This window comes from Pochonia chlamydosporia, chromosome 7 (assembly GCF_001653235.2).
Source record: "Pochonia chlamydosporia 170 chromosome 7, whole genome shotgun sequence".
NCBI lineage: Eukaryota > Fungi > Ascomycota > Sordariomycetes > Hypocreales > Clavicipitaceae > Pochonia > Pochonia chlamydosporia.
In genome coordinates this window covers 425,389-444,604 of record NC_035796.1, presented here as the reverse complement: position 1 = coordinate 444,604, position 19,216 = coordinate 425,389, and the positions used below count along the sequence as shown (strand labels likewise).

The following is a 19,216-nucleotide window of genomic DNA, read 5'->3' as shown; positions in this document are numbered from 1 at the left end:
GTTGGATCACTCACCTTTTGCATGGTGTAGGCAGCCCACTCCATGGCTCTTGATGTCGCATTACGTGCCTAACCCCAGGACTGAACTGTAACACATACAATAGGTTTCGTCTAAGTGTGCCCGATTCTGGCCCATCAGCTACATACTGCGCTGGTTTCGTTGAATCTTACCAGATGACACCCATGGATTAGCACGCAAAGGCTATCCATTCGTTGATATGGTCTCAGCACCCTGAATCACGGCCAGACTTCCAGAAAAATGCTAGGCATGGAACTGAAATGGGCTGAGAATCTCCATCTGTAGTTAAGTCAAAATGGACAAGACTTTTGGCAAAGGGGTGCCGCACAAAGGAAAATGAGACAAAGCAATCGAACCCTGTGTCCAAACGCTGCAGACGCCGGCTCTCATATCACTGTGTCGGATGCCATTCTTCTCTGGGAGACCGTTGTTTCACTGCATGTTGGAAATTCCAGCTCCTCTCCTTTTTGGTTGAGGTGGGACATAATTGCGTTGCCTGTGAGCCATTGGCCAGCCGTGCAATCTTCATACTATACACAATATGTCACGATTATTTACTATCTGCAGCTAAACGAGGAACATTTCCGAGGTTTCGAGTTATGGTCTTTGTCTAGACTTATCACACGCAGCGAAAGAGCGCTGCACGTTCGTATTCATGCACAAGGAATACTCTGGAATCAACAGCCCCCTTTCCTTTTGGCTGCAAGCCAACATTGCTCAACCATCGCTCATCAAAGCACTGCGGAGTGCAGAAACATATTCATCACTTCATAAATATCGACAGGAACTCAACACGGGCGAACCGGCGCATATAACTTTGGCTTAGGTTCATCTACGCGGAGTGGGAGGCCATGAGGAACGGTGATACCGGACAGTTATTCGCACGGCAGACTCGTTTTCGACATGGATTCAATAGGTGCGCGGGCCATCGCCATAAATCATGATATCTGGCACGGCATGCTGCCGCCAACTCAGGTGCTTGATCATGATCATGGTTTCAACTTTGGACAACACTGGACACCATGTTATCGAACAGCAACTCTGCCACATACCCAACTGGGCCAACCCATCCTACGACGATCCACCCAGCCTGGCCCTTTAGCACGCCATCTCTTGATTCGGTTGGATTCACCAGCGTGCCTCTCTCTTCATTGGTGGGCCAAGTAAGCTTCCTCTTCAGCTTGGACTGCAGTTTGAACACTAGGCTCAAGTGTTATGGCTTGGCTGGATGGCTTAGAACGCCACCCAGCGACAAATATGCCAACACGCAAGCACCAAAACGCCTCGTGGACAGGTGGTTACGATACACGGTCTGCAGGATCGGAAACTGGATGAGGAGGAAAGGACATGGGTGTTGAATGAGTAGGCCAGCGGCTGCTGCCACCGCAAACCCAACATTGCTTTGTTCATAGACTACGATACTCTGGCCGTGAAGTTGCCGACACTCAATCTTCACATCAATTGTCCAAGATGAAGAAGTTCAAGACCATGTTCGGCGGTAAGCGATCATCAAAGCAAGTTGACCCGCCTGGCCAGACTACAAACCAATACATTTATGCCGCGCAAGCCTCAGATCGACAGCCTGGACAGAACCTGACACCAAATCCTTATGTATCGGGGCCGTCTGCGTCGAAAAACTATGTTGCAGCTTCATCGCAGCATCAACAGCACCAACAGTACCAACAGCATCATCCTCATCCTCCAACACAGCCTGCAACGCATCATCATCAGATTCAGCAACAACAGCAATACCAACAGCACCAACACCCGTCTCCTCCAGCCGCGGTTCCAATCTCCAGTGCAGCCGCGACAACACCGCTGCAGTCTTCTCCCATCCCCGCTGTTGATGAGCCATACTCGTTCACTCTCAAACTTGAACGCGGTTTATGGCCACCACTAGAACTAGAAGATGCAGCAGAGAGTCTGTTACCCGCCGCTGGAAAGCTCCATCTTGACTTCACCGAACGGCTAGCCACAGCTTGGGCAAATAGCCACGACGTTGGGGGTAGTTTTGGGACCGCACTATTTTCCGCATCACCGGCGTCAGGAGTTGTCCAATTGCCAGCGCTTTTGTTCGACCTTTCGCAATATCGGGTTGTTAGATCCGCAGACGTTGGTAGAGTCAGGTACGCAGCCATATCTCACGTTTGGGGACAGACGACAAATATCGATGGCTCGCGATACGGAGTGGGATGGAGCATCCCAATTCAGAGCGAGACGAGGCTCTTGCAGATCCTTGAAGCTGCGCGAGTGGTCATCGGAGAGAGATATGTATGGATCGACGTTCTTTGTCTGGACCAGAGACTGAGGAACGAAGTAGAGATTGCCCAAATGAAGTCCTATTTCGCAAATGCCACAGGCTGCTTCGTTTGGTTGGATAATACTTTTGGCGACCCCGGTTGGGAAATGGTCTTGAATGCCATCGAGCACATCAACGCCATGTACAAGCAAGATAAGCATGGTACACCATACCCTGAGGCATTGCAGGAAGTCGTCGGAGGTGGAAGCTTGTTCAATCTAAAGCTGAGTGAGCAGGATTGCATTTCTTGGATTCGGCGAATGGCAGCTATCAGCAATGCCCCTTGGTTCAGAAGAGTATGGACATTACAAGAAGGCGTCATCCCCGACTCGGTTTATTTCTGCACTCCTGAGAGGTATATGTTTTCCGGAGCTTCTATGTGGCAGCTCTCAGGGGTGATTGAGATGCTCTCGAGGTCCCTGATAAAAGGGGGAGCCTTGCTTGGAACAGGGTTTGCTCACGATCTGCAGCGATCCGAGGTTCATAAAATGCTGAAACTGCGTCAGCTGTACCGAAGTGGCGGTATATCGTATTGGCACCTTGCTCAAGCTGTCCAAACAAGACATTGCAAGTTTGAACAAGATCGAGTACTTGGCATTCTCGGCCTTGTGAATAAGGCGCTGCCTACCGTCACCTACCATCGCACCGTTGACGAGCTGTACCAGGAATTGTACCGAGTGCACCTCGCCGACGGTGATTTTCGAGCATGCATGTTCCTTGGTGGGCAATCGCAGCTCCCGGTTAATCACGAAAGTATTGGAATGATCACTCCAGAGTTACGGAGTCGCGAGGAGTCTCACACTCTTGAGCCTACATCAAATGGACTACACCTCAACAATGTTGGGTATGACTACGTGACCCGAATGCACTGCCATTTCGGCACAGGAAGTTTAGAAGAGTGGCCTATGAAGTTCAACCAAATCCTGGATTGGACGGTTCAACAGCAACAAGAATTGGCCATGGCTTTTAACATGCCAGACGACGTGCATGAGCAGACGGGTCTCTGTGCTGGAGCCTTGGCAGCCTATACGGCGATTACGGGCCGCAACATATCGCCCGAAAGCATGCATGAGTTGGCCGAACTCTGGGAGACTGTACAAAGGAACGAACCGATAGCGTTGTTGGAGTGGATTAGAGTCGGCGCTCTGCTCCTTCGGGATTTGAGTTTTGACTCTGCTCTTGTGTTACTGGTCACGCAGAGTAGAAATGCCCAGTTGGCAATCCTGACAGAACAAGTGGACGACTTGACGAGCCTGATTACGTTGATGCCGGCTTCATATCAGGATCAGCCCGGAGCGGGCTGCATCGTGGGACGCTTGTTACCCAGCGGGCAAGTGAAGAAGGTCGGCCTTGGATTTGGAAGAGGACTGCGGTATTCTGGTATCGCGAGATTTACATTGGTGGATTAGATGACTTTCTTTCCTTTGCCACCCAGTTCATACTTGATCTTCAGCGCGCTCATGTTACTGTATGCCTGCATTATAATGATGAAGCCAACATTCTTCTACACAGCATAGGTTTTGCAAAATGCATTTCAGCATATTTATTATATCCATTCGCTTCAAAGACGTCTATGTATACACTACCGCCTCCTTGTCCTCTAAATTGGGCAAACACAGTTACCCTTGCAGCAAGGCGCGCTCACAACATTAACAGTGAGCTCACCTTTGCTGACATCATTTCCTGGCTGGGTGGGAATAGAACCACACTGCGAGCACTTGTGATCAACCAGACCCTGAAGCTGACCGGCAGCATCATTAGCCGTGCCGCTGGCGCCATTTTGGTAGAAGGCACAAATGGAGGCGTATTGGCCTTGGGCACAAGCAAGTTGGACTACGCCTCCGTTAGCAGCTGTGAGTGTGCGCAATAGAAACAAGAGGGACCAGAGACGTGCGAACTGTTATTCCACGACTACCGCCTCAGATACAGCAACTTACCTCCTGTGTTATAGCGATGATTGCCATTGCCCTGAGCTTGAATCTGCTTAACTTGGGTCAAGACATCGCTCAACTTGGCGTCGTTGAAGTTGCAGCCACCGGAACCGCGGCAGTTGATACCAAGAGCGGCGGCGCTGGCAACAAATGTGGCGATGATGCTGAGGGAGACCATTGTGATGTATGATAGTAACGAGTTTAGACGTGTGCTGGTGGTATTGGGTGAAAATGAGCGAAGTGAATGTGGAGGAAGAGGCTCTTATATACAACAAGAATACAAGAATGTAAGATAGCAGAATCACAGAGTGAGTAGAGAAGAAGTAGCATGCAGATTTTGGGCAAATGTTGGGTTTCACATCCCGGGGCAATGCTTTGATCTGTGCTAAGTAATCAGATATCTCGTCGAATTAGACAAACGCCCCTGCATCCTGCCGATTACACGACAAGACTGCAAGTATCTGTACAAGTTCTCAGCTTAGCTTCACCGATGTACCTCGTCCAACAGCCCAACAACCCTCCAGCTACAACCTTCGAAAGTTCCAGGCTTTCCATGTGCCATCTTAGTCGCCATACCACAGCAGGGGTAATACCAAACAAGACACCATGATGTCACTACCGAAAACCCCCCAAATTTAGTGGGTGTTAGTCGGAATCGGATGCCGGCCGGCATATGGCTGTAAATGCAGTCCACAAACGCAAAGTAACGCAGACACGAGGTACCAAATTCCTCCTAGCTCCCTGATCGACGCAATTCTCCATAATCAGCACACAACAGTATCCCCGAGAAAGATGAGTATTCTGGGGTGTGAAATGCACCGTGGTGGCTTCGGCGAGCCCGGTTCTGCACAGGAGACAAAACCAAAGTACTAAACTAGCGTCACGACTGCAAAGCTACCCTCAGTCCAACCAAGGTACATGCAGTTAGAGGATTCGATCCCATCCGTGCCGGCGCCCGAAACAAGATGGTATCCGTCAGCCAAGCCTAGCTCAGAGACAAAAGCCAGGGCTAGCGACAGGGTATAATAGGGCCGACGCGCTAGAAGACGCCGCGTCGATCAGTTTGGCGCCATTAATTTTTCCGGCAATCGTTCGTGGGGAAGCATTCACGGGGCTGTGGAAAGTGGGTTTGAGAATTGCTGGAAGGATTTGGAGGCTTGAGAAATAGGGCGGACTTGGAGGAACTATGAGATATGGCTTGGATTTGGAATCAAGGATACCGCGATGGATCAGTTGATGCTGGTTTCGGATGTCTAACTGCCTGTTATGGCCTGAAGGCTTGCGGAAAGTGAACTTCGATTGGATGTCTTGTTGAACGTTGAATGTGTCCGCCTGCCATGCCCAAGGATCTTATTCTCGGGGTAATTGTTGCTCCATCTGTGTCATTGGCGGCAATTCGTAGTCTAGCTTGTGGAGTTGTGTAACTTTCCTACTTGGCATATCTTGGTGTTTTACTCTTCATGACTGTTGAGGGCTGTGGCGAAGTTGATGCCCGGCACTCAACGTAGTACATGATTATACTTTTTGTTCTTTCACGCATGGGCAACTGTACTGGCACGTTTACCGGTAATCTTTTGTCATGGAGATGGCACACCAGCCGGTGTCCAGCCTTGATCGACTCACGTGGGACGTGGTCTACAATATCTGAGGCCATTGGAACGTATCATGCCGTCTCATACTCCTTTCACGGAAACTGCTAGTCGCAAATCATATTTAGTCCCTCAAATCCCCCATCTGCATACACTCCATTACAAACAACACCTCCCATCCTCATCTCTCTTCTATACAAACACAATGAAGTACTCAATCCTCACCTCTGTCGCCGCCCTCGCAGCATCTACCTCTGCTCTGGGCATCAACTGCCGCGGCTCCGGTCTCTGCCCATCAGACGGCGCCGCGGGCAACCTCATCAACCTCAAAGCCATCGTGGACAACATTCAGGACCGTAATCGCAGATACTCGACCGGCCAGCAGATTGCCTGCACTGGTTCCCTCTGCGCGTTCTACCAAAACGGTGCGACTGGTACCGCTGGGCAAACATCCGGTTTCCTCCAGGACTTGCTCAACCACGGGTGCAAGAAGTGTGGTTCTGTGCCTACGCAGCCTGGTAATGATGTGAGCAAGGGTGAGCTCACTGTTAATGTTGTTGGAGATCCTCACTGTCAGGGTGCTTGCTAGATGGGTTTTGGCGAGTTGAAACGTTCGTGATGGGTTACATGTACATTTTGGTTATAGGGGTAGACGTGGTGTATTACAGCAATAGATGGCATGTTTAAATCGGTCACTCAGTTTTTAAGATTATCACCAGTTGTGATGTGTTGTACTGCGAAATATTATGACTTATTGCGCTGCAACCCTGAGTCTGTAGATCTCACATAAACCTCAAGCCTCATCCATTACAAACTGTATTGGTTTCTCACTTTCGTACGTGGTGTATTGTGTACGAGACGTAACTTTGCGCCACTTCCATCTTACATGCTTGCTCGCAGGGTTTTTCAAGAAACCAGTTCGGCTTAACCCTAGTATGCCGAATTACAGAATGATAGTTGCCGCATGTATGAGCCGTGATCTCAAACCGACTACGTCAATTTCTCCGTGAGACTAGTTGCTGACAGACATCAAGGTTCGCGCCCTCTCAACTACACACACCGAGTCTCCCCGTTGCCATATGTTTACCGCCCCAGTACATGAATTATGACATATCAAAAATATATCAGGTGAGAAACTATTCCGACATTCCGCGACAGCCACTTCTACGCGTCACCCGCCCATTGGGATGTCAATAACCCAATCCATGGTGAACAATCGAAAAGATACACTACATCTGCGCAAGATCAACAGATCTACAACGCCTCAACCGATTGACTAAGCACTAGTGTTGCTCCATCAATCCCGTTTCCAGGGGTCATCATCGCCCCAGCGCCTCTTTGAGTTTCCCCTGCATTTCAGCATCGACTGCCGGACTCCACACAACCGGCGGCAAAGACAACCTTCAAGCCATCACCACCAGTCATTAACTTCCAGCTCAAATCCAGCCGCGTACGTTGTTCAGGGCTGATTTCTTAGGCGCTAGTTAAACTCGCCGATGACCCGGTGCATGGAAGTAACCCTGCATGAGATTGAGGCGGACATGCCGACGCTATGCCATCTTCCCTCCTCGTTGCCTAAAACGCGCGCGAGACAACTAACTCTGAGTACAGGATTTGGCTCAACTAGCCTGTTGCAGACTGTGGAGAAGGCCTTCGCCTGTAGCATACCTGATCTATGACGATGGCTTACTAGGGTGATTGGTGGGAAATCAGCATCATCTGGTGGATCTGGGAGTTACCTTGTCTTGGAATCAGGGAACTATTGCGGAGGATGCTAAAATAACGGGTAGTGGTTGAGGAAGCAATTGAGCTTGGCTCTTCCCCAGTTGAGTAACTCGTAAGTATTTGGCCAGAAGCTTTCCATACTTCTGACCATAGACAGGGTCGCTTTGATGCCATGTGCAACTGCGTGGAAACGGCACTCTGCAGATGTACTTGCGAATGGAGCAGACATCGTGAGGCGAAGTATAGGTACATTGCTTTGGAGTCAGACGATGTTCCTCTTTCCACCGCATGCCTGCTAGTCAATCGTCATGAAGAAGGTATAGACTGTGTTATGTTGACCAGGGGATTCCAAATTCATGATGCTGAAACAACCAGCTACCAGCGCTAAACAGATAACCGGAGAGACTGAGAAGCACAAAAGATATAAAAGCTTCTCACCATCACCTATTCATCTCTCCCAGTATCCCCATCAAGATCCTGACTCAATCACTCACACCACACTCGTACACATCAAAATGCAACTCTCATCCATCGTCTTCTTCATCTCCAGCGCCGCTGCCCTAGGTATCAACTGCCGCGGCTCCGGCGTTTGCTCCTTCAACGATGCCTCCCTGCAAGTTGTTCACGACCAAATCGGCAACCTGATTGCTGGTGGCGGCGGTGACCGTCGCTTCAACACCGGACGTAAGTAGACTTATACCACTACATGATGACACCCGTGACTAACCCATAAACAGAGCAAATTGCCTGCTCTCACGGCTCTCAGGGCAGCGTGTGCGCTTTCTACCAGAACGGCGCTTCTGGTTCCGCCAGGGACGCCTACAACCAGGTTCAAGGCCTGATAGATCACAAGTGCCGACAGTGTGGCTCTATTCCTACTCAGCCTGGTAATGATGTTAGCAAGGGCGAGCTTACTGTCAATTATGTTGGTAAGCCTTGCTGCGAGGGCGACTGCCACTGCTAAGGGGTGTTTGTATACATATGAATAGAAAAATGTAAATTTTGGCGTTTTATACCGCTGTTGCATGCGAGACTGTTAATTGACCTCTCCCACCTTTGAATGCATTGTTGTTGAGTCGTCACTAGCTACATGTAGCGTGCAGATCAACAAAATGCGCTGTGTTCAGGCGATTCAGGCCATGTTAGTTTCTGCCGCGTCACAGTTTAAGTGAAATATGTTGCTGTTGGTCTTTGGTTCTGATTGGGACATTGGTTCTAAGTACCTTGGAGGTTAGGGCAGTCTGAATGCATGGGTAATGGGTTTGTCCTGCACTACTACAAGATCACTCTAGAGCAAAACTATGACCAAACCAAAGGCAACTTGTACATGTTGGATGACCCTCGTTGAGATTCTTAGTCCTCTTGAGCTGTTCATCGTCTGGCATTGCGCCATCCCTATCGTGAGTCTTAGCTGAGCCGCTGTTTGTTCACCGTCACGGCCTCATGCAACTGCTTATTTAGAGCTCAGGGACAAGGAAGAAAAAAAAAAGTAAGCAACCTCGAGACTGGGGACTGCGTATCTATTTAGTTGCCTAATCGCAACTTGGGCGAAAGTAAGTAATTATTATACACAAACACCGGCCAAGTTAGCCCGTGAAATATAACTCGCAAACTTCCTAGTAACATTTGATCCTCTTCGCGTTCCTACAGGTGAAGTATTCGTTATGCTCAACTAAAATGGCTTGAATTGGATCGCTAATTTGACCCATCTAACAATGCTGATACAAACGAGTCCTAGTCTCGCCACACTGACTCCGTATCTACCATAATCTTTAGCCTTGTCCGTTTTTATTCAGGGGACGTCACTTACCACTGCCTCGTCGCAGACGCGACTTGCTAGACTGCGAGTTTGAAAGCATATACTGCTCCTTATTCATGGACAAATTGTTTTTACTCTGCTCCTGAGATCCTCCGCTGTAGTCCTCCATGTTGGACTTTGCGTTATTTGTACCCGATCCCAGTCCCGGGATGAGCCGGACCAGCAGTGGCCGCATGGCAGGGAGGCAGCAGCAGATTATCCCAACGTTGATCTCAATAGTGGACCAGTATATAACTTCATAGTGGTCCCAGGTTGGGTTATGTGAGTTGGCAAACGTAATGAGGGATTGTAGGCGCAAAATGGAGACGATAGTGACACTAGTTTAATGTCCCTGTTAGCAAACCGGGTTATGGGGGGATTTTCTTCAAAGTACTTACAATGTTCCGACAAGAAACATGATTATCACGCCGACTTTCTTCTTCCAGTGTAGCTTTAGCGCCGGAATTTGGCTAAGAGGTATAGCAATGAGCCAAACATCAAGAACAATGCTAATAGCGGCGTGAACCCAGCCAAATACATTAAGGTTGATGCAATGGCCATTAGAAGGCGTAAATTCCTTAGTCCAGAAGTAACTGATAGGCGTACATTGGAAAATAGCCGCTATAACAAAGGCTCCCCCATAGAGAGCGTTAAAAATAGTTGTACCTAGAAGAAGTCGTCGGATGTTTTTGGACGGGAAGATATAAAAGAAAAAGAGCGACAAGGCAAGCTTGATGAGAGACAACTCTATAAAGTACATGACTTCCTCGGCGAAGAAGAACTGGGCAAAGGTGACTAACTCTGGGCCTAGAGTCCAGACATCCCTACCCAGTCCGTGGCGAGCCAGCCCCTGGACATTGATGACAATGCCGGGTATGCGGAGTGCAAGCGCAACAATGATGACCCAGTCGTCGGGGCTGAGTGTTTTGGTTGCTTTTATAGACTTTTTGTAGATGATGCGCACAAGGCCGATAAGGACGGTTATGACTCCAAAGGAAATTGACATGGCGCTATACCGCGATGACTTGTCCCGAATGGGGGCATTGCAGGCGGTGGAAGTTATATTTTTGGTGGCTTCATGTATGTATGTTAGCAGAGACGTAGATGAGGAGCTTGTTCTTGTTCTTGTCATACGTGCCTAGTGCTTGGGGGACTGTGCAAGCACCCAATATGCATTTTTCAGCGTCTTCATCAATCTTCTTATTGGAGCAAATACATTTCATGTCAGTGAGCGGACACGTAGACTTTGTCACAGCTGTCACTAAACATGGCCTCTGGACGGATTGAGTTAGCTGATCTGCTGACCTGGAAGCGGACCGTTATATATTTAGCACGGTGGTTTGATGTAAACTTACCGCGCAAGATGGGATGCTTGCCAGAACTTGTACGGGCGACTTTAGGACTTGACCGTTTCCATTGCTGACCTGCTCTGCTCGGCAAAGCAGGGAAAGGTCCATCACCACAGGAATGCCACACATGGCCAAAATAACAACATTTTTGAGGTCGGCATTGAAGGAAAGTTCTTAACAGTGGGACTGCAGCTACCACGTTCAAGTCGGAAGCTAATGTTGCTTGGGACCTAGAGGAATCTAATGAGCGTGATATATATCCTTCTACACTGAAGCATACGCACAGACAGTGACGGATGCTTCTTTCTCACTTTGTTGCCCAATTGGTATCATCAAGTTGGGATCGATCTTGAAGTATGTAACAGCCCGCTCTCTTTGGGACACTGCAACATTGCAATTTGGTATGGTGCGTTCAGCCTACTATGACGATTCAAGTGAACACAGTCACGTCCTGGAGCACCTTTTCAAGACATTGACTGGCCCATTGTGAGTGTACGCACAGATGTGAGGAGAGCCATGTGTTGAATGTTCCATGCAGGGGTAAGGGAAGATGTTAAAACGTCGGCAGGTCATCTAGTCAAGTTTGTTATGGGAGCGGTGGCGTTTTTGTGTCGCAGTTCTGGGTGTGGACGACGACATTTGGGGTTCAGTTCTCAATTTTAACCGCATAGTCCCATATATTAAACAACAGAAGTACTCACTTCGCCATGTCATCTTGTTTCGCTTGAACCGAAGAAACGCTCAGATGCGATTGGACAACGAGTCGGTCGACAGCATCCACATGAAGCAGCCTTATGGCAATCTAATCTCACGACGGAGTACCGTACCAAGTGCTTGGATGTCGAGGTTAAATGCCAATCGTTCGATTCAAGCGACACACAAGGTCTCAGAGGCCATTTGAACAGGGGAATGACGCCCTGACTTCTTAAACTGAGTGTTTAGCCCCGTTTCATTTCAGTTTATTTTTTTAATATATATATAATATCTGGCTGCAGTCCAACTTTCTTGCCAACATTGAAGCTGCATGCCGACCTGCAATTCATCTCCAAGGATGGAGTCTTTGGTGCCTAGCTGTGCTCGGGCCTTGGTCATGGGATAAATGGGACCAATTCGACGATTGAATGCCGCCCTGCACCAATTAAATCATCAAAATGTAGACCCGGACTCACAGACGCAATTTATGTATTCCTGTGAGTTGTGATAGAGCGCCTTCGCGACCGAATTCGCTTGCCGCTTGCCCACTCCCTCTGGAGGCCCAAGATCCGCACGCGATCATCGGGGACGCGCCGGACGAGCAGGATAACAGCAACAAAATAGTCATTAAACAAAATATCTACGTCGGACATTTCTACGTGTCTTTGGTTGGCAACAATCTTTCCATCCACCGCCCTTCAGATGTGAACGCTTACGTCCTGCCGGGCTCCGAGGAATGTATCGCCGTCAGAGTTCGATGACCTAGAAACAACTTGACATATTTTGTGGCCCCAAGCAAGGCGGCACGGAGCCGGCCTTCTACCACGGAGGTCATAGTGCCCGATAGTCTTCAATACGACTTTGAGCATCCTTGAACTCTCACAATCTTGAAGAGTTACTGCCCAGTTGAGCCAGCTTCCGACTCCATAGTTCAAAAGGGGGCTTGTTTGAGTTCAAAACTGCGGCGATGGCTATTCTTCTTGGCGACTTTGGGCATCGCGCACCTCACCTCGAAGTCAAGTCGACGGAGTGTTGTTCAACCCCAACATCTTTGCTTGGGGACAACTGTCCGATCCAGTTGCCACCATGATGCCGGTTCATTGAATCCGAAATAGGCCAAAGCAGGTTGGTGTAGTGTTGAGTTCTAGGATGTGTGCTATACCATCTACTGTTCAGCGGCTGTGTGCACAACAGTTCAAGACGAGCACAGAATAAACATGCCTTGTAACACCTGACACGTTTGTCTGTTGTCGCAGTCCGAAGATGTGTAGTGTAACCCAATGCGTAACTCGAATTGACTTTGCGCCACATCCATTGTGAAGCTGAACGGAGTTTCCCCCATGGCTTGCCAAGATGCAGCTTATGGCGCTGTGTAACTGTAACCCGCAGTGGCGTATTGTATTGCATATCCGGACGCCATGGTTGCCGCTGGAATCGCTAGGAACAGGATTCTCATCTTCAACACTAACATTGGAAACTCATAATGGGTGTTTATTGGTCAAGTTCCTCTCGTTTTAGTATACCAAGACGAGCCCTCTTTTCAAGGTTCATCCACTCACCTCATATCAATTATTCGTCGACTCAGAGTTCCCAAGCTTGAAAGAGGCGACCAGAAACCCTGCCTTTATAGAGAATGACGTTATGACCATTGTGCTAAGCCGCGACCCAGACTTTTCTGTGGCCGTGCTTCCCCGTCGGGGCCAATTTTCTTACGCATATGCACTAACATGCGGTGATCATGTCAGAGCTTAGATGAGATGCTGCAAATATTGGCAGCTGACCCCAGCCCGCATAGCCTTTGTGTTGCCGATCGCAAGTCCAAGAGTAGGGCTTTGTGGTAAATTAGGCTTACAAACAAGTTGCAACAAAATTGGGATTTAAAGATCAATTTCTGTTAGAGATGAGGCAATGCGATGTTGACATGAGTGAGGGAATATGGAACACGACATTGGCTCGGTTACAATGCTGTGTGCTACTGTACTTCAGCTAATATCGTGTTCTATACCACCTCGAACTGGGACTATAATATGTCGTGGCGGTGGATCGCATTTGACATCCCAGCAGCGTCAGCATGGCTGTGCGAGCAGATTATTGCTGACACTACTCCTACCAATAAGCCAACGTACTTGGATCTCGATGATGAAACGTGTTATTCCTGAATTTAAGTTGAATCCCGAGGGCCAGGATTCGACATGGTTACATCTCACCAATTATACATCAATATAGCCGGAAGAGCCTGGCAATGTGTCCCCATTGTTGTCGCCAACGAAAACGCCATGACCACCCAGGATATTTTAAAGCCTCGTCATTTAAGCGCCCGATTGTAGATCACATTAATAGCATGGTTATATATATGCCGTGGCGCTAGGTCTCGTCTCTAGTAGCGAGAATTCTCGAGTGCGACCCCAACTTTTGCTATCAACATCTAGGATCATGATACTTCTCCTTGACTTCGTCGCCTTCCTAATCTTCCTCGGCATATGTACAGGTGTCAATGGCGGTGCGATTGAGCGCCGTGCTTCTCCGGGATGCGGCAAAACTCACAACTTTGTAGGCCAAACGCGAGAGTTTAGCTTTGATAGTCCCAAAGGTGGCGGAACTCGCACTTATAGAATCCATCTTCCGTCCAACTATAATCCTCGAACCGCTAAACCGCTCATGATTGCCTACCACGGACATGGCAATAATCCTACCAAATTTGAGACTCAAACTCGCTTCTCTGATGAAACCATCAACCCTGACATGATTGTTGTCTACCCCAAAGGCATCGACGTATGATCATCGCAAGCCCAATTCTTTAGGTACTATGAGACTAATTGATCCATTGCAGGGAGCCTGGCAAGGTCCAACCTACGCACGACCCGGCGTGAGCGACAAAATATTCACCACCGACCTCGTCAGCCGTATCAAGAACAACTACTGCGTCGATGAATCCCGCATCTACGCCACTGGACATTCTAATGGCGGCGGGTTTGTCAATACCCTTGCCTGTTCTCCCGAGCACGGTGGTCAATTTGCTGCTTTTGCTCCCATCTCCGGCGCTTTTTATACCGATGTAAACGGCAATGTGAACTGTACGCCGTCTCGATCGCCGCTCCCAATGTTCGAATTTCACGGTGTGGCTGATAAGACTATTCCGTACAATGGGACTCCGATTGGGAAAGGCGGGCCGCTTCCTTCAATTCCGGACTGGGTTAATAGATGGGCTAAACGAAATCAGTGTGGCGGACCACAGGAGACCGATTTGGGCAAAGGAGTTCGCGACATCAAGTATAACTGTCGTGGTATTCCTGGAGCGCTGGAACATATCCGGATAGAGAACCATGGGCATGGGTGGCCAGGCCCTGGCTCGGCGATTGACATCTCACCAAGGGTTGTTAAGTTCCTGGGCAGAAATCATAAACCGTGAGCAATGAAGGCCTTCTATTGCCATGAGATGAGATAAAGGTGCATATAGTATGCATGAAGAGGTCATGTACTTATGAGGCATGTGTGCTGACGTTAAACACGACTACTATTACATTGGAGAACCATATTTCAGCGGTGGAAATATGTAGTAGACAGAGCATTGGAAGTATTACTTATATGTCTGGTTAAAAGTATATATCACGTCTATATGCAGACCTTGTGTTGTCATGCGATGTTGGTTCTTGGCGGCGCTTATGTCCCGAGGACCGGTCATGAGAGGGCCTGTCTGCCAGCCAAACATCATATTGAAACAATTCTAGTCAATGAGACATGTTATTGGCCCGAAATTTTGAGTCCAGGCTGTCAAAATCCTCGAAAATAAAGGTCTAAGTGTACACGAATCACAAAAGGCGTAATGGCTTTTGAGACATTGTGTCGCTTGTGGAGTACTTGGCCGCCAAGTCTTCCGAAGAGAATAAAGAATTCTACGATAAGCGATGCGAGTCATTGAAAGGCGGGAAATTCAGGAGAAACAGCATATGGATGCCGGGATCACCCCAGATTTTAGTCGTATACAAGGAGTACGGAGTATCTGTTGCTTGTAAACCGGCTCGAAGGGCTAGCGCACTGATTACCCGCCCGTAGATTAAGAAAGCTTTGATTGCCGTACTAGGAAGTTGGGATTCGGGTCCGATGTCTGGAACTATTGTAGCCTTACCCGGCCTCAGTAAACGTAGCGTTGTCCCAGTGCAACTTAACCAATGCCGCCAACTTTCCCGCAGACATGCGTCGATTCAAGAAAGGTACAATTCTATCCCTCTTTCTATCTGCTTGTTGTCTCTCACATTGGGTTGCCAAGGTATCACGATCGGATACGCGTGGAACTAACGACGTTTTCAGCTCCCGTCGCTTCTTGGCGTTTACACCAAACCCCGTAAATCGATTCAGGGACACATGTTGATGGTAGTGTGATGCGATCTTTTGGTGTAGTGCGGATTTTGAAGAATCACCTGTCTTTACGAGGATCCGGAAGTTGTATGAATCCAGCTGCCCGGAATGGATGGGAACATGCTTCATTCAACCTCCATCACTAAAGACAAAAAGAAAATACCAGCGCCACCATATAGATATGCCGCCGAACATGGTGCGTCAAGTCTCTCGTAATGGATGCCCTTGAACCGAAAGGGCCAAGAATCTGGACGCATGAAGAACATCCATGTCGAGAGCCTTTATGTCGCCATCCCCGGCTTCGGCATTTTACCTACCCCCTGGCAGCTGAGCATGAAAAGAGAACCTTGATAATAACTGTAACCACGGCGTGCAACAAGCCTTCCCGTCCAACCCCAGGCGGCAACAGATAACCTATCAGCGCCACCATCAATGCCCCGGTTTCATGTCTTGTGGATGGTAGCATTCAACTAGTTGATAAAGCGGAGAAGTGGAACAATTGGGTTTTCTGGACTATGCAGCTGCTACTTTGGGCTACCCAGGAGGATATTCCTAGTTCATACCTACTCGTTATGGACAGTAAGAGGGACCATTGGGTATTCATGCTGTGGAACCAAATTCACAACTGGATAGATGAATGGCGATATGTCGGGGCCTGGCTAGCAAACTCTAGGCTCACCGAACGTTTACCATTTATTTTTAAAGTGATGCGAAATGTGATGCCACTCCTCCTTCTTACCTTCCTGACTAGACGTAGGCTATCAATCGCAATCCTGGCTGTGTTTCGTAAACCACAAATCGCAAGCTGCAAATGAGGTGACATTGTTGATGGCTTGAGGGATGATCATGCGCACGGTTATTACCACGTGCGTAGGACAACAGAAAGAATCTCTGTTGTATAAGTAGATGAGTTCCATCAGTTGAATAGGGGAGTTTGTTCTCAGTTTGTGCGTCTCAAGTTTACCTTGCTACCTTGTTCATCACCATGCGGTTCTCTACTCCCGGTCTCCTTTTGGCTGCGGCCTCAACCGCTGTTGCCGACCTTTCCAAGGAAATTAAATGGGATTCCTCGTCCGACGAAGCAATCACTCGCAGACCGGACAGTTTCTGGGACCACATTGTTAAGGGCGCTGATGTTCAGGCTGCCAGCGAGAGACCCGGTGCTCACAAAAGACTAGAAGGCCAGTTAGCCAACTACCAGTTGAGAGTTCGACAGACCGATCCTGCCAAGCTTGGCGTCGACAAAGTCAAGCAGCTGAGTGGCTATCTTGATGATGACGAAAAGGACAAGCACCTGTTTTACTGTAAATAGCTCCAAGCACTCGAACGCTCTTGGATACACGGCGTATACTAACACTCTACACCAAGGGTTCTTCGAGTCCAGAAATAACCCAGCCACGGACCCTGTTGTTCTTTGGCTCAACGGTGGTCCAGGATGCTCCTCCTTCTTCGGCCTGTTTGACGAGCTCGGTCCTGCTACCATTCCCAGACCAGACCTGAAGCCAGTCAACAACCCGTACTCATGGAACTCCAACGCCTCCGTCATTTTCATCGACCAGCCCGTTAATGTAGGGTACTCATATGGAAACGGAACAGTCGGAAGCTCCCCAGCTGCCGCCAAAGACATCTATGCCATGCTCACCTTGTTTTTCCACCAATTCCCGCAATACGCCAAGCAAGACTTCTTCGTCACTGGTGAATCCTACGCCGGACACTACATTCCATCCATCGGCAGTGAGATTCTCTCTCACAAGGACCGCAACATCAACCTCAAGGGTCTGGCTATTGGCAACGGTCTCACTGATCCCTACATTCAGTACTTATACTATCGTCCCACGGCATGCGGCCAGGGCGGCTACCCAGCCGTACTATCCGCCAGAGATTGCCAGACCATGAAGAACGCCGAACCCGAATGCCAGCGCCAAATTAAGCGATGCTATGACGGCGGCAACGCCAGCGTCTGCTCCCAAGCCACCAGATACTGCAACACCAACGTCCTGGGCGTCTACCAGCGTGGAACCGACAAGAGTGTCTACGACATCACATCTCCCAACGGCACAGGCAAGCCCACCTACTCAGTTCAGTTCCTCAAGTCCTCCAACACCAAGCAGGCCCTCGGCGTGGAGGCCAACCGCGCGTATGAGCAGTGCAACTTTGACGTCTATGGCAAGTTTGTCAACAACGGTGACTGGATGAGCCCTGCTCAGAAAGTCATCCCCGGAATTCTCAAGGAGATTCCTGTCCTTATTTACGCTGGTGACATTGACTATATCTGCAACTGGCTTGGCAACGAGGCCTGGACCCTTGCTCTCGACTGGCCTGGAAAGAGTGCGCTCAACGCCGCCAAGCGACAGGACCTGCGTTCCAAATCGGGTAAGAATTATGGAAATGTTAGAGCTGCGCAGGGTTTGTCGTTGATGCAGATCTACAAGGCTGGTCATACTGTTCCGGAGTATGAAGGTGAGGGCTCGCTTGATTTCTTGAACAGATTCATGGGCGGAGAGTGGTCGAAATAGATGGATGTCAACACAAACAGAACTTGATCAACGGGTGAATATATAGGATCAATAGTACATACAGTATAGGCACAACAGAGCATATTCTTGCAAATTCCTAGTTTATCCTGTCTAATACTTGTCTACAAGGCCAGCAATAATCTCCACCACCTCCCTAGGCATGCTCAAAAACGGACTATGCGAAGCAGGAAGCCTGTACTCATGCATGTCGTAGCCCTCCCCCTTGACCTTTTGCACCATCTGTTCCTGCACAAACGCTGGCAACGCAGTATCCCTCTCGCAAATCAAGTAACTCACGGGGACCAATCTCCACGCCACCGTGTCACAACTAATCGGCGTATAGTGAATATTCGTAGGACTATACACCAACAACTCCGCCGCCTTATCAGCCTCCTCCGGCGAGAGGTCATTATAAAACCGTTCCTTCGGGTCATCAAACGCCAGCGTCCCGTCAACAAGTGGAGTCAAGCTCGGCGGAAGTTTTCCGCCGAATAAACCTGCCAGAGACTCATATTCAGACGGTATAAACGCCGCCATGTAGAAGATGTTTGTGACTCCGCCCTTTGTATCAGAGGGCTTGACAGCGAATTCACCACAGATAGCCGACGCTAGTATTCCGCCCCATGAGTGCCCTACAACAGTCATGTGTGTACCCGCCGCTGCTTCATTGGCGATTATGTCTTTTATGAACTTGACGTCATCGTGGAGGGCTTTGTTTGGCGGGTAGGCATTGTTGTTGGTTGGAAGGGCTGGGCATATGGTTCGAATGCCCTTTTCTTGGAGGAGGGATGTGACCTTTTGGTAGTGTTGCGGGAGATGCCATGACCCAGTGATGATCAGGACCGCTTTGGAAGAGAACATTGTATATGCGGCATTCGGGACGATGGCCGAGTTGTGAAGCACAGTGGAGATTGAGGTTGCGCAACTCCGGGCCAGGCAATG

At 49.1% G+C, this 19,216-nt stretch overlaps 10 protein-coding genes across 10 annotated transcripts; 6 read left to right on the top strand and 4 right to left on the bottom strand.

The window, feature by feature from the left end:
• Nucleotides 1–1,488: 1,488 nt before the first annotated feature.
• Nucleotides 1,489–3,726, top strand: VFPPC_07021 (heterokaryon incompatibility protein (HET) domain-containing protein; the record flags this gene model as incomplete). The annotated part of the gene is made up of 1 exon (XM_018285955.1): nucleotides 1,489–3,726. The coding sequence occupies one exon, from the start codon at nucleotides 1,489–1,491 to the stop codon at nucleotides 3,724–3,726; it is 2,238 nt and encodes a 745-aa protein (XP_018140045.1).
• Nucleotides 3,727–3,917: 191 nt separating this feature from the next.
• Nucleotides 3,918–4,426, bottom strand: VFPPC_07020 (killer toxin, Kp4/SMK-like, core; the record flags this gene model as incomplete). The annotated part of the gene is made up of 2 exons (XM_018285954.2): nucleotides 3,918–4,150; nucleotides 4,255–4,426. The coding sequence occupies 2 exons, from the start codon at nucleotides 4,424–4,426 to the stop codon at nucleotides 3,918–3,920; spliced, it is 405 nt and encodes a 134-aa protein (XP_018140046.2).
• A 1,616-nt stretch (nucleotides 4,427–6,042) lies between these two features.
• Nucleotides 6,043–6,426, top strand: VFPPC_14145 (killer toxin, Kp4; the record flags this gene model as incomplete). The annotated part of the gene is made up of 1 exon (XM_018291915.1): nucleotides 6,043–6,426. One exon carries the CDS (start codon nucleotides 6,043–6,045, stop codon nucleotides 6,424–6,426), a length of 384 nt encoding a protein of 127 aa, XP_018140047.1.
• Nucleotides 6,427–7,333: 907 nt separating this feature from the next.
• VFPPC_18077 (hypothetical protein) lies at nucleotides 7,334–7,516 on the top strand (the record flags this gene model as incomplete). Its single annotated transcript, XM_022429735.1, has 1 exon — nucleotides 7,334–7,516. One exon carries the CDS (start codon nucleotides 7,334–7,336, stop codon nucleotides 7,514–7,516), a length of 183 nt encoding a protein of 60 aa, XP_022285147.1.
• A 72-nt stretch (nucleotides 7,517–7,588) lies between these two features.
• Nucleotides 7,589–7,852, bottom strand: VFPPC_16645 (hypothetical protein; the record flags this gene model as incomplete). Its single annotated transcript, XM_018294398.1, has 1 exon — nucleotides 7,589–7,852. The coding sequence occupies one exon, from the start codon at nucleotides 7,850–7,852 to the stop codon at nucleotides 7,589–7,591; it is 264 nt and encodes an 87-aa protein (XP_018140048.1).
• Nucleotides 7,853–8,077: 225 nt separating this feature from the next.
• VFPPC_07019 (killer toxin, Kp4/SMK-like, core) lies at nucleotides 8,078–8,526 on the top strand (the record flags this gene model as incomplete). Its single annotated transcript, XM_018285953.1, has 2 exons — nucleotides 8,078–8,246; nucleotides 8,300–8,526. The coding sequence occupies 2 exons, from the start codon at nucleotides 8,078–8,080 to the stop codon at nucleotides 8,524–8,526; spliced, it is 396 nt and encodes a 131-aa protein (XP_018140049.1).
• A 770-nt stretch (nucleotides 8,527–9,296) lies between these two features.
• Nucleotides 9,297–10,366, bottom strand: VFPPC_07018 (extracellular membrane protein, 8-cysteine region, CFEM; the record flags this gene model as incomplete). The annotated part of the gene is made up of 3 exons (XM_018285952.1): nucleotides 9,297–9,322; nucleotides 9,373–9,698; nucleotides 9,759–10,366. The coding sequence occupies 3 exons, from the start codon at nucleotides 10,364–10,366 to the stop codon at nucleotides 9,297–9,299; spliced, it is 960 nt and encodes a 319-aa protein (XP_018140050.1).
• A 3,469-nt stretch (nucleotides 10,367–13,835) lies between these two features.
• Nucleotides 13,836–14,811, top strand: VFPPC_07016 (carbohydrate esterase family 1; the record flags this gene model as incomplete). The annotated part of the gene is made up of 2 exons (XM_018285951.1): nucleotides 13,836–14,174; nucleotides 14,233–14,811. The coding sequence occupies 2 exons, from the start codon at nucleotides 13,836–13,838 to the stop codon at nucleotides 14,809–14,811; spliced, it is 918 nt and encodes a 305-aa protein (XP_018140051.1).
• Nucleotides 14,812–16,743: 1,932 nt separating this feature from the next.
• VFPPC_07015 (carboxypeptidase Y precursor) lies at nucleotides 16,744–18,274 on the top strand (the record flags this gene model as incomplete). The annotated part of the gene is made up of 2 exons (XM_018285950.1): nucleotides 16,744–17,062; nucleotides 17,127–18,274. The coding sequence occupies 2 exons, from the start codon at nucleotides 16,744–16,746 to the stop codon at nucleotides 18,272–18,274; spliced, it is 1,467 nt and encodes a 488-aa protein (XP_018140052.1).
• A 111-nt stretch (nucleotides 18,275–18,385) lies between these two features.
• VFPPC_07014 (alpha/beta hydrolase family domain-containing protein) lies at nucleotides 18,386–19,135 on the bottom strand (the record flags this gene model as incomplete). Its single annotated transcript, XM_018285949.1, has 1 exon — nucleotides 18,386–19,135. The coding sequence occupies one exon, from the start codon at nucleotides 19,133–19,135 to the stop codon at nucleotides 18,386–18,388; it is 750 nt and encodes a 249-aa protein (XP_018140053.1).
• Nucleotides 19,136–19,216: the final 81 nt, after the last annotated feature.